This window comes from Schistocerca nitens, chromosome 1 (genome assembly GCF_023898315.1).
Source record: "Schistocerca nitens isolate TAMUIC-IGC-003100 chromosome 1, iqSchNite1.1, whole genome shotgun sequence".
NCBI classification, from domain to species: Eukaryota; Metazoa; Arthropoda; class Insecta; order Orthoptera; family Acrididae; genus Schistocerca; species Schistocerca nitens.
In genome coordinates, this window is record NC_064614.1 from 991,631,797 (window position 1) to 991,645,355 (window position 13,559).

The 13,559-nt window shown below is 44.3% G+C and overlaps 1 protein-coding gene across 1 annotated transcript in view; it reads left to right on the forward strand.

Moving 5' to 3' along the window:
- The window catches only part of LOC126195210 (AFG3-like protein 2), a 150,643-nt gene that overhangs the window by 121,090 nt on the left and 15,994 nt on the right, over positions 1–13,559 (forward strand). Inside the window, exon 12 of the mRNA XM_049933730.1 lies at positions 4,671–4,871. Within this exon, the coding sequence (XP_049789687.1) occupies positions 4,671–4,871 (201 nt within the window). The remainder of the gene's footprint in view (positions 1–4,670; positions 4,872–13,559) is intronic.

Below are 13,559 nucleotides of genomic sequence, written 5' to 3' on the forward strand. Positions count from 1 at the left end.
GTGATTTACCAACTGACCTGCCTACACTGTGAAGCTTTCTATGTGAGAATTACCAGCAACAAGCTGTCCATTCGCATGAATGGACACAGGCAGATAGTGTTTGTTGGTAATGAGGATCACCCTGTGGCTAAACATGCCTTGATGCACGGCCAGCACATCTTGGCACAGTGTTACTCCGTCCGGGTTATCTGGATACTTCCCACTAACACCAACCTGTTAGAACTCCGGAGATGGGAACTTGCCCTTCAGTATATCCTCTCTTCCCGTTATCCGCCAGGCCTCAACCTCCACTAATTTCAATTTGCCGCCGCTCATACCTCACCTGTCTTTCAACAACATCTTTGCCTCTGTACTTCAGACTCGACTGACATCTCTGTCCAAACTCTTTGCCTTTACAAATGTCTGCTTGTGTCTGTGTATGTGCGGATGGATATGTGTGTGTGTGCGCGAGTGTATACCTGTCCTTTTTTCCCCCTAAGGTAAGTCTTTCCGCTCCCGGGATTGGAATGACTCCTTACCTTCTCCCTTAAAACCCACATCCTTTCGTCTTTCCCTCTCCTTCCCTCTTTCCTGATGAGGCAACAGTTTGTTGCGAAAGCTTGAATTTTGTGTGTATGTTTCTGTTTGCTTGTGTGTCTGTCAACCTGCCAGCACTTTCATTTGGTAAGTCACATCATCTTTGTTTTTAGATATATTTTTCCTACGTGGAATGTTTCCCTCTATTATATATAGACACACACACACACCATTAACTTTTCCTATTTGTGTGTTCGCGGTAACAATGAAGTTGCTTGTGGCTGATGACATCAAATGTCCACTGCTCTGAATATCTGCTGCCATTGGCTGGCAAGGTCATGTGACACGAACTATGATCGGCTGACAAAGATGCACCACTATCTTGATTTCAATGCTTCAGAAGCTGCCATGTGGAATTCTTGTTGCTGTATTTAGTGCATTAGAGATCTTTTCAAAATGCTTTGTTTTTTGCTGGGTTTCGTTTTCTAAAGTGCCAGGAATTTCTATGCTGGTCCATAAAACTTTCACCATTCAAAGGACTGACAAGTTTTACAGCTCAAAGGAAAGGGTATTGTCACTTACCACAGAAAAAAGCATTTTCACCCAGTAAAAGTTCATATTTAACTGAGAGGGCAGAAAACTTTTTTTTTATCCACATATACACCCTGATGTGGTAGGAAGGTTCTGGTTGAAAGTAAATAATTTGGGAGTGAAGGAGACCACTCACTCACAAAAAGGGAAAGAAAACTTGCAAACTTTCAGAGTAAATCCTTTGTCAAGTTAGAAACGCATGCACACCTGCTCCCCTACAGTATACTGACTGGACACACTATGCTGCGATTGCCTTTCTGTAGGTGAACTAGGGAGGGATTGCATCTCCATAGGTGAAGTAGGGTGGGGTTGAGGTTGTGTTGGGTGGGGTGGGGTGCTTATAGGGGAAGAGAGGTGGGATTCAGAAAGAAGGGTGGGGATGGGTAGTTTGCAGCTTGGAGGGAGGCAGTAGGTTTCCTAGCTAGGAATGTGGGAGAGGGAGGGGTGGTAGGTGCATGAGTTTCTCTAAACAACTCCCAAAGTCTTAGCCGCAATGGTCATATCCCTGTGGAAGACCAAGGTGCAAGACCTGCCCAATCCACCCACTTTCAACTCTCGTCAGATACCAGTCGTGCTGCAATCTCTCTGTCTCTCTCTCTCCTCCCAACCACTGCTTCCCTTTCATGCCCCTCGACTCTTACAACTGCCATCTGGTATCTGTACAAATTGTAAATAGCCTTTTGCTCCCTGTATTTTACCTCTGCCACCTTCAGAATTTGAAAAAGAGTATTCCAGTCAACATTGCCAAAAGCTTTCTTTAAGTCTACAAATGCTAGAAACATAGGTTTACCTTTCCTTAATCTATCTTCCAAGATAAGTCGTACGGTCAGTATTGCCTCATGTGTTCCAACATTTCTACGGAATCCAAACTGATCTTCCCTAGGTTGGTTTCTACCTCTCTCTCCTCCCAACCACTGCTTCCCTTTCATGCCCCTCGACTCTTACAACTGCCATCTGGTATCTGTACAAATTGTAAATAGCCTTTTGCTCCCTGTATTTTACCTCTGCCACCTTCAGAATTTGAAAAAGAGTATTCCAGTCAACATTGCCAAAAGCTTTCTTTAAGTCTACAAATGCTAGAAACATAGGTTTACCTTTCCTTAATCTATCTTCCAAGATAAGTCGTACGGTCAGTATTGCCTCATGTGTTCCAACATTTCTACGGAATCCAAACTGATCTTCCCTAGGTTGGTTTCTACCAGTTTTTCCTTTAGTCTGTAAAGAGTTCGTGTTAGTATTTTACAGCCTTGACTTATTATACTGATAGTTCAGTAATTTTCACTTCTGTCAACACCTGCTTTCTTTGGGATTGGAAATATTATATTCTTCTTGAAGTCTGAGGGTATTTCGCCTGTCTGATACATCTTGCTCACCAGATGGTAGAGTTTTGTCATGACTGGCTCTCCCAAGGCAGTCAGTAGTTCCAATGGAATGTTGTCTACTCCGGGGGCCTTGTTTCAACTTAGGTCTTTCAGTGCTCAGTCAAACTCTCCACTCAGTATCATATCTCCCAATTCATCTTCATGTACATCCTCTTCCATCTCCACAATATTGCCCTCAAGTACATCGCCCTTGTACAGTCCCTCTATACACTCCTTCCACCTTTCTGCTTTCCCTTCTTTGCTTAGTACTGGGTTTCCATCTGAGCCCTTGATATTCATACAAGTGGTTCTCTTTTCTCCAAGGGTCTCTAATATTCCTGTAGGCAGTACCTGTCTTACCCCTAGTGGTATATGCCTCTAAATCCTTAATTTATCCTCTAGCCATCCCTGCCTAGCCATTGTGTACTTCCTGGCGAACTCTTTTTTGAGACGTTTGTATTCCTTTTTGCCTGTTTCATTTACTGCATTTTTATATTTTCTCCTTTCCTCAATTAAATTCAATATATCTTATTTTACCCAAGGATTTCTACTAGCCCTCATCTTTTCACCTACTTGATTCTCTGCTGCCTTCACTATTTCGTCTCTCAAAGCTACCCATTCTTCTTCTACTATAATTCTTTCCCCGGTTCTTTTCAATCATTCCCTATTGCTCTCTCGGAAACTCTCTACAACTTCTAGTTCTTTCAGTTTATCCAGGTCCCATCTTCTCAGATTCCCACCTTTTTGCAGTTGCTTCAGTTTTATCTATCTGAAACCTTCCAGTGTATCCAGGCCTCTTCCATGTATACAAACTTCTTTTATGGTTCTTGAACCAAGTGGTAGCTGTGATTAAGTTATGCTCTGTGTAAAATTCTGCTAGGCGGCTTCCTCTTTCATTCCATACCCCATTCCGTATTCACTTAATACTTTTCCTTCTCTTCCTTTTCCTACTATCGAATTCCAGTCACCCAGGACTATTAAATTTTCGTCTCCCTTCACTATCTGAATAATTTCTTTTGTCTCATCATACATTTCATCAATCTCTTCGTCGTCTGCTGAGGAGCTGGTTGGCATATAAACTTGTACTACTGTGGTAGGCGTGTGCTTCGTGTCGATCTTGGCCACAATAATGCGTTCACTATGCTGTTTCTAGTAGCTTACCCGCATTCCTATCTTTTTATTCATTATTAAACCTACTCCTGCAGTACGCCTATCTGATTTCGTATTTATAACCCTGTATTCACCTGACCAGAAGTCTTGTACCTCCTGCCACCGAACTTAACTAATTCCCACTATATATAACTTTAACCTATCCGTTTCCCTTTTCAGATTTTCTAACTTACCTGGCCGATTAAGGGATCCGACATTCCATGCTCCTATACATAGAACGCCAGTTTTCTTTCTCCTGATAACAGCATACCTACTACAAAGATTTCCACCAGAGTAAACGACTGTAGGCAGCAATCTGATTATAATGGGGTTTGCCTTAGAACTAAGATTATAGTCGTGAATAGATGGGTTGAATGTTGTAAGTCATTTTCCAATTATATACTGGAGAGCAGCAATTGGCTAGCTGCCATAGTATGCAGAAATCTCCCTTTAATATAGGATAAAGAAGCTACATGTGCCCCTGCTTACCACATATTGCAAATTATGTATATCAGCAACTGAGGAACAGTAATACCAGTGGCTGCTTTAAGAGTCGTAAACAGTTACTTAGTTTGATGAATCACATTTCATGATGTAACATACTCATGATATGATAAGAGTACATTGAAAACCATGCAAAATGAGGCATTGCACCTGGAAACAGGGCAGCATGTAGGCAGCCAGTGGAGAAACTTTGTGGAAGGATGTTTACACAGCATAAAACGAGGCCTCATGATATGCATTGTCTTAAGTCGGCAAACAATACAGAAACCTAATATCAGATCATGTGCATCTGCTTGTTAACTGTGTGCTACAGTTCAGATCCCATTGCCTTCTCTTTCTCCAGGTCACCCGTCGTTATATTTCTCTCTCTCTCTCTCTCTCTCTCTCTCTCTCTCTCTCTCTGTGTGTGTCTGTGTGTGTGTGTGTGTGTGTGTGTGTGTGTGTGTTGTCACACAAGCAATTCGCTTTCATAGTGGCAGTGATTTTTATTCAAGATTATTTTTGGTTTCCAGAGTTTTGCTAAATTGCTATCCTGTTCTTTCTTCACAGGTCTCCATCATTCCTCGAGGTAAAGGATTAGGATATGCCCAGTATCTCCCTAAGGAACAATATCTTTATAGCAAAGAACAGCTGTTTGATCGAATGTGTATGACTTTGGGAGGAAGAGTATCAGAAGAAATTTTCTTTGGCCGAATTACAACTGGTGCTCAGGATGATCTCAAGAAAGTAACACAGAGTGCATATGCCCAGGTGAGTGTTCACAAAACATCGTCAGTCCACAGGTGATTACAATTTCATTTTTATGTATTAGTCGAACCGTGACATACAAAAATATTATCATAATTCACATAGGTGCCATTCCATGCCAAGTGGTATAATTTTGGGAAAAGTTTCCAAATGACCATGAAATTTTGTGTGAGCATTTGCACATGTTCCCAATGAACATTGGTAAAGTTATAGTTTCGCCAATTTAATTCTTGCAGAGATATAATCACTTGGTTGACTCCATAACACAGCTATCAACAATGCACCCATGAGTTTTTGGCAACTTTAACACACAATTTCTCTGGTAATATTTTCTTGAAAGAATCAAAACTAGGTCACCTTGTACAACTTTTTCACTCTCTTAAGCAAAAAATTGAAAAAGAGATTCCTTGGGTGATTTCCATGTGAATAATTTGAAGCAAAGGAGGCCAAAAAAAAAAAAAAAAAAAAAAAACACACACACACACACACACACACACACACACACCTGGAAAAAAAATGTGAAGTTTATCTTTGTATATCTCAAGAAGTAATTGTGGGATACACTTGAAACCTTGCAACATAATAACTTACTAATACAAGGTCCTTGGATACAAACTTTTATTGTACTACTACTTACCAGTAGTTGACAAATTGAGGGCAAAGTTGACGATTGTTCTAAAACCACCAAAAACGGCTATTTTTGGCCCACTATTACAAAAAAGTCTTATGCAAACTCTCTTAAACTGTTTTCATTAGGAAGGACACATTCTAAACCACCTAAAGAAACTTTATTTGGTTTTGCAGTGCGAGCATACAAGGTCCTAAAAAAGAATGACAAGGTGGATGTGCATTGAAAGTGGAGCTGTATTTCGCTGGTACTCAAATCTGACATATTTTATTATGTTCCCCAAGAGGGCCCATCGTTCTTTCGTGAGTTCGTGCATGGCGCACATGGCACGCCGAGCTGTTGCAGCCCATTCTTCCTTCCCTGTCTGCATTTCCTTCACCCTGCCCTCCTCCCTATCCTCGCTCCTTTGCTGTTGCCCACTCCATCCCTTCTCTGTGTTCTGATTTATATCGACCTAGTTATCCACTTGGTCCCCTGTATTTCTTGTAATTTTGTTCCTTCTGCCTGTTCTTCCATCCTTTTTTGGCATTTAGGTCCCAGCTTGAAGTTTAACCTCCACTTCTAAATTTTCTGTTTCTAGTGTGAGCCATTTGGAGAACAACTCCCTCCCTAGCATCTACGGTGTGGATTCTCTTCCCCCCCCCCCCCCCCCCTTCCATGCTGTTGCAACCCTCCACCCTGGTAGGTCACCAGCACCTTTAGCCAGTCCATGTTGTGGAGTTGTTATGTATCTATCTGGCTGAGCCCCCTGACAACACAGAGCTCACAATACTGATACCTGAGCTGTTCCCTACCCATGTATGCCAGGGAGTGGTTGCTTGTCTTCCTGGAGCATCGGAACTCCTCGTAATGGCAGCGGTGCTGCAGCTGGGTGGCACCCACGGGAAGAGCCCTTGGTCAGAGTGGGTGGTATCAGGGCAGATGCTTAGTGCATGAAGCATATCAAGCTGCAAAAATCTGGTCGTCATCTTAGAATGGTGAAGGATCATTGAATGCTGCTTCGTATGACCTGGCAGCCTTTCCTTCACTGGCTGCACCATGGCAGGAGGGCCAGGATAGCCGTCTTGGGATGAAACACTCTTCCCCGCTACCTCGTCTGTACTAGAACGGATGGGGACACATTCACTGCGACAAAGTCATCCCTCAGTAAGATGCTTAGTAAGGACTCCCTATTGATCAAAGCTTCTTCTATCACCCTATCTGAAGCTCTTCGTGCTTGTGACCTCGTAAGATGTGGTCGGGCTCTCTGTTGATCAAAGCCTCTTCTGCCACCCAGTCCACTGCTCTTAGTGTTTGTGATCATCTTGGCAATGACCCAGTGTCTATTACCCCCTCACCAATCTCTGAATATGGTCCCAGGAGTGATTTTTCATAGGGACCTCATCCTGCAAACAGGCGAGAAACTCTGGCTAATCCGGAGTGACACATCATTCATTTTGTCGATGCATGCTGAAGGGTTGCAAAGACAACTGCACGGATACTGGCGTCTTCATTCTGACTTTAGAGGGGGATACTCTCCCAGATGTGACGTGAAGCTGTACGTCCCACCAACCATTAGATGTTTTCGGTGGTTGCATTTCAGGTACATGTCTTCCCGCCATACGGCGGACCCTGTGCCTGCTGACTGTGGACACCCCTCCATGAGGGAAGCCCCTGTGTTCCCACCACCTGTGTGTCTCAATTGTCATGACCACTACCATCCCTCGCTCTCCAGATTGCCCAGCTTACAAGAGAGAAAAGAAGATAAAAGAGTAAAAGTCCCTGGATTGCCAGTCTTATGCTGAGACTCGCCAAAAATATGAGACACTCCATTCAGTGTTACTTTCTTCAACTTTTGCCTCTGTTACATCCTTTTCCCCACTCCTATCTCTTCCTTATCCCAGCCCTGCCCCCTCTCCCTTCCCCCTCCCTCCTCCCCAGCAGTTCATGACATCCCGTCCGGGAGCAGCTGCTCCTCCCGGCCGAGAAAGTGCCCCACTTCTTAGACACCTGCCAGTAATCCACCCCCTCCGGAGCCCTCTCTGAGGCATCTCTCATCCTGGTAGCCTTCTACCACAATTCAGCAATGATATGAACCATCTGTGCACCACTAGGTCGCCCACTCTCTTTCAGCTCTGGATGTTGTACGACTTGCCCTCCCTCTGTGCCCTCCTCCACTTATAAAAGAGAAGAAGAAGAAGAAGAAACTTAAGTTCCAAGACAAGGCCCCCCGGTGCCCCCAAAGGTGTCGTCTCCTCCCCTCACAACCTGAGTCTGACATCTTATTTATGGATGTCAACCCATCCTCGTCGGTGATGACCACTGACTGAGGGGCATGACCTCCTCTCGACTTCTTTATGTCTAACTTGGACTCTTGCCACACGATCATCCAGTGGAATTGCAACGGACACTACCATCACCTACCAGAACTACAACGTCTTGTTTCGTCCTATTCTGTGTTCTGTCTTGCTCTTCAGGAAATGTACTTCCGTGATAACCACTCTCCAACATTTCATGGTTATCGGGCATTCTGTTGGAACCGTGCCAGCACCAGGGTAGCACTTGGCCAGATCTGCACTTAGGTTTGCTCTGATGTAATGAGTGAATGGATCCCTCTTCGTACCAACTGGGAAGCAGTAGTGGTTCGAGTGCAAATGACTCCGACAATCACCATTTCTAATGTCTACCTCCCTCCAGGTTGGCTGCTTCCTTATGTTGAACACTCTACCGTAGTACAGTAACTCCCACTCCCGTTTGTCCTCCTTGCTGACTTCAGTGCCCGCCACCCACTGTGGGGGAGTGCCACTTCAACTGGTAGGGGTCAACCCCATTGACCAACTTATTACAGAATTTGATTTGTGTCTCCTCAATCATGGTTCCCCTACCCACTTCAGTGTCACGTAAGGTGCCTTTATTGCTATTGCTCTGAAGATATCCTCCACTGCTCTTGTGGCTTCCTGACGTTCATCATCCCATGATGACCTTTGTGAAGTGACCACTTTCCGGTGATTCTATCATTCTCCTGCTACCTGCTACCGTCAGGCAGACAGGCCCCTATGTTGGGCATTCTGCAGGGCCAGTTGGCCTTTATATATGTCTGCTGTGCACTTTGACACCTCCCTCTTCGAATTTCATTGATGCAGCCGTGCGAGGTGTGTCTGCTACTATTCTTCATACTGCTGGCACTGCTGTCCACCTATCCACAAGTCCCCTTGTCATCAACCAGTACCATGGTGGACCAAGGATGTAACAGCTGCTGTCCAGGACCACCGACAGTTGCGGCAGTGATTTAAATGACAACCCTTCACAGACCAACTTCCTCACTTTTAAGTGTCTCCATGCTAAGGCAGAGTGAAAAGGAATGACGGGAGCGCTGTGTTTCCCCCATTGGTGGTCCAAGCTCCGTAGCCTTTTGGGCTGCCAGTGATTCAACTTAGGGTCTTATCCTCCAGGGCACTCTGTGCTCTGATCCATTGGTCCTTGCAGAACACCAACACCTCGCGACGTCATTAGCGTCCTTTGTCTATCCTGCAACCTTTCTCTGGCAGTAACACTGAGTCGAACAGACAAACACCCCCCCCCCCTCCTCCTCTTGTTTCAGCCCACATTGATTGGGAATTCTTGCAGGCTCATACCTCTTCCCATGACATGGCCCCAGGCCTGAATTAATCCACAACCAGATGATCCAACACTTGTACATTCCCCAGAGGCAACATCTCCTCAGGGTCTTCAACTGCATTTGGCCCATGGGCGCTTTCCCGTCGCAATGGTGAGACAATATACTTTTCCCCATCCTTAATCCTGGGAAGAATCCAATATCTCTCAACAGCTACCGCCCAGTTAGCTTGGCAAATGTACTTTGTAAAATGCTTGAGAGGATGGTTAGCTTCAGATTAAGTTGGGTACTCGAATCTCAGGGCCTTTGGTCCCAATATCAGTGTGGCCTCCAGGAAGGACACTCTCCAACTGACCATTTACTCGTATTGGACAAAGCAATCCGACAGGCTTTTAGTAATTGCTGGCACCTTCGCGCATTTTTCTTTGGCCTGCATATGGCATACGGAGTGGTTTGGTGCCATCACATTTTTGTTACCCTCTATGACAAGCTTCTGTAGCTCCCTTCCAATTTTTATCCGTGAGTTTTTATCTCAAGTCTCTACCGGTTTCAGTTGGTACCTCACTCAGCACCCTTCAGATTCAGGAGAATGGTATCCCAGAGGATTCTGTGTTAAGTGTCGCACTCTTCCTCATCGCCATCAACGGGCTTGTAACCTCTCTTGGGCTTGTAGTTACCCAGGCATTGTACATAAACGATTTTTTCATTAGGTGCAGCTCCCACTCGGTAGCATCTGCTGAGTGGTGGCTCCAAGGTGCCATCTGACGGGCCTCTGCGCGAGCCATCTCCAATGGCTTCTAGTTTTCTCCCTCCAAAAGGCGGGTTATGCATTTTTACCGTCGACCCGCAGCACACCCCGATCCAGAACTTTATTTAGGCAGCCAGCTCCTCAATGTTGTAGCACAGTCCCGTTTATTGGGCCTTATTTTTGATAAAAATCTGACGTGGCTGCCCCATATTCGTCAACTGAAGACGACGCGCATGTGGAAGCTTAATGCTCTCCACCTTCTGGCCCACACATTGTGAAGTGCAGACCATAGCACTCTTCTCCATCTTTACCGTGCTTTGGTCTTGTCCAGACTAGATTATGGTAGTCAGGTTTACTGCTCAGCAGCTCCTTCCACTCTGCAGATACTTGACCCTGTTCATTGGGGGGTGCGTCTGGCTATTGGTGCCAATCGCAGCAGTCCAGTTGACAGTCTCCTCACAGAAGCTGGGATTACTCCTCCACACACACGGCGGAGCCAACTCCTGGTTTCTCGTGCAATCACCATTGACCAATTCCCTAACCATCCCGTGTACCCTGTCCTCTTTGTAAACACTTTGTGTCCTCCTGACAACCACCCACGGGTGCACAGTGTTTTAATTTGTCCTGACTCAATGAGCAGCCTGCAGGCTATTGACTGATGCTACTCTCGTCACCCTATGGTATCTGCTATCCATGACTTTCTCTCTGCCCTTGGCTGTACCACCTTTTCAGTTGTGTTTCTCAGGGTCCCAAATCATGTGGGTATCACAGGGAATGAACTGGCTGGCTGTTTGGCTTGAAAAGCCGATACTTACCATCCATTCCGTTTCATGATTCCAGCTGTGGATATGTGGATTTATGTCAAATCTCTCTTTGCCCAGAAGTGGAATGACATCTGGTGCACTACTGCTCGCAGTAATGAATTCCGCACAGTCAAGGAGTCTACTAGAGTTTAGCACTCTTCCTTCCACTCCTCAGAAGGAGTCCATTGTTTTATGTCGTCTACGCATTGGTCATACCAGGCTTGCACATTCTTTCCTCCTGCATAACAAACTGCTCCCACAATGTGGTTGTTGAGCCAGACTGTGACAGTATCCCACATATTGGTGGAATGTCCCCTTCTTTTGGCCCTTCCTACTAAGTATAGTCTCCCAGATTCCTTAATTTTAACATTAGCAGACAATTCATGGATGGTTGAACTGGTCCTCAGTTTCCTGTGTGAAAGTGGTTTTTATTTCCAGATATAAGGTTTTTACTCCTGGAGCAGGGGCAGGGTGGTTGTGGTTGGGACCTCTCTCCACGTCTTCTCAGTCTGGGACCCCGTGACCACCCTCCCATGGAAAGACTGTTCTTTTTTGCCAGTTTTCGGATTTGGTCTCTCTTTTTCTGCCTTTTACTGTGTGTTTTACCTTCATTTAGTTTATAATTTGACTCCCCTGACTAGATCCATCCAGTTTTAGCGGACCCTCTTCCTTCTGTCAGTAACTTCAGAATCTCAGGACTGATGACCTCACTGTTTGGTCCCATAAACCCTCTCAATTAATCAATCAATCAATCAGACTTTTGTTATGTTATCCAATTATTTATTATTCTCTGTGGAAGATAATATTGACAGTCCTGATGACTAAGAAATGAGCATGAGCCAGAAAAACTGGTAATAAATTCTCTCTCTCTCTCTCTCTCTCTCTCTCTCTCTTTCTCTCTTTCTCTCTTCCCCCCCCCTCCCCTCTTCTTCTTCTGCTTTTCACATCTCCACAGCATTCAGATCTACAAAATTCATTTTATAGACAATGAAATGGGATAACAAATCCAATAAAAACAGTAGTTTTCTCTTTTTGGGTTCTGTGTTACCAGTATTTCTTCCAAAACAGCCCCATCAGTGAGATCGTCTAGCCAGCAGTATAGTTTCCCCTCATGGTATTCTACAAGAAGTTAATGAAACCTGTAAAAAAAAATTAAATTACCTTGAAGCAAATGTAAGCTTAGGATCTTAAGACAAACTTCTTCTAGCTTTGGCTTCGGACACTTATAGAAATGTATAATCATCTTGGGATCCTGTGTAAAGAAATCCTTATCAGGTTTGTGAACATGTGGTAAAGAAACTCCTCTATGGCTACCATTGCGTAGCTATCGGGCATGGCCTCTGTAGTGATGGGATGCTACCTTTCTTACATTAAAAGGAACCAGCAGCGGTTAAGCCATCATGAAGCATACCAACATCTTTTACAACACTAACGTTCCACATTATCCACAAACTATGCTAAGACAAAGTACACTGTACGTTAAACTAGAATTTAACTAGCACATCAGTAGCATTACATAATAACAAGACATTAATGTGAATCCATTCCAAGAAAAGTTAGGAAGACTGCTGTGAACTTCAAAATTTACTCAATGTGACAGTGGTGTAAAACCTGCAGGCTGTTTATACCATGTGTGCTGCAGCTGTTGTGCAACACTTTTACTACCATGACCTCCACTGCCTTGTTAATGCACAGGTAAATTGTGAATTTATAATCAGCTTATTCTGTAGGTATAGCAGAATAACAAACTGAAATATATTATGACAACTCATGGCAAAAGACACTTTTTGAAGTGTTTAGAGTTATTCGGACTTTATCTCACTACCTAGTCATAAAGACCTTTGATATTACCTTCCCCCGAGAGGACTAAACAATTTTAGAACATAATACAAGGCTCATTCTCCAAGTAATGGCTCCTATTTTTATTCGTCGAAACTACAGGCGATACATAAATCACAACAGCATAGTTAAGTAGAGCAATATTTCAGCTACAGACTCATTTTTCACGTAGTCACCACCATTTGTTATGCACATATGCCAATGAGGAACCAGAACTTGCATGCCGTGCTCGTAAAAATCAGAACCAGCTGGGGCTAACTACTTCCTTATTACTTTGACAACAGCATCCAAGTCATCAAAATGTTCGCCATTTTGTCCATCTTTCAGAGGCCTAAAGAGGTGGAAGTCTGAAGGTGCTAAATTGGGACTGTATAGTGGATGTGGTAAGACAGTTCAGCCAAATTTTGCAGTGATTTGTGGGCTCACAGAACTGGTGTGGGGCCTGGCATTATCATGTTGCAGGTGAAAGTTGGTCTTCTGCTCTGCCCTTACCCTGGAAATTGGGCTTTCAACTTAGTCAGTGTTGACTTGTTGCATACTGAATTGACAGTTTCTCCAGGCTCCAGGGCATACAAAAGAACCGCACCCTGACTATCCCAGAAGACTGTGCACATCACTTTGCCTGCAGATGGCTGTGTACTGAATTTCTTCTTTGACGGAGAATTCACACGTCGCCATTCCATGGACTGTCTTTTGGTGTCCAGCTTGTAGTGATGACATCAGATTCTCATATCTGATGATGATTCTATTCAGAAAATTGTCACCTTATGCTTCATATTAGGCCAGCAGGTCTCCACAAATTTCCATTTGAAGAGTTTTTTGTTCTGTAAGGATCTATGGAACCCTTCTCGCACAGACTTTCCGATAACCAAGATGTTCCAACATTGCTTCCAAGGGCATTATAGCCAACATTCAGCTTTGCACACAATTCTCTGATCATTATCCACCTATCAGCATGGATGAGCTGATCAATGCGAATGATGACAGCTGTGCAGGGTCGACCAGGCCGTGGCTTGCCATGCACACCCTTTTCACCACCTTAAAAATGCCGTACCCATTATTATATTGTCTTGCTTTA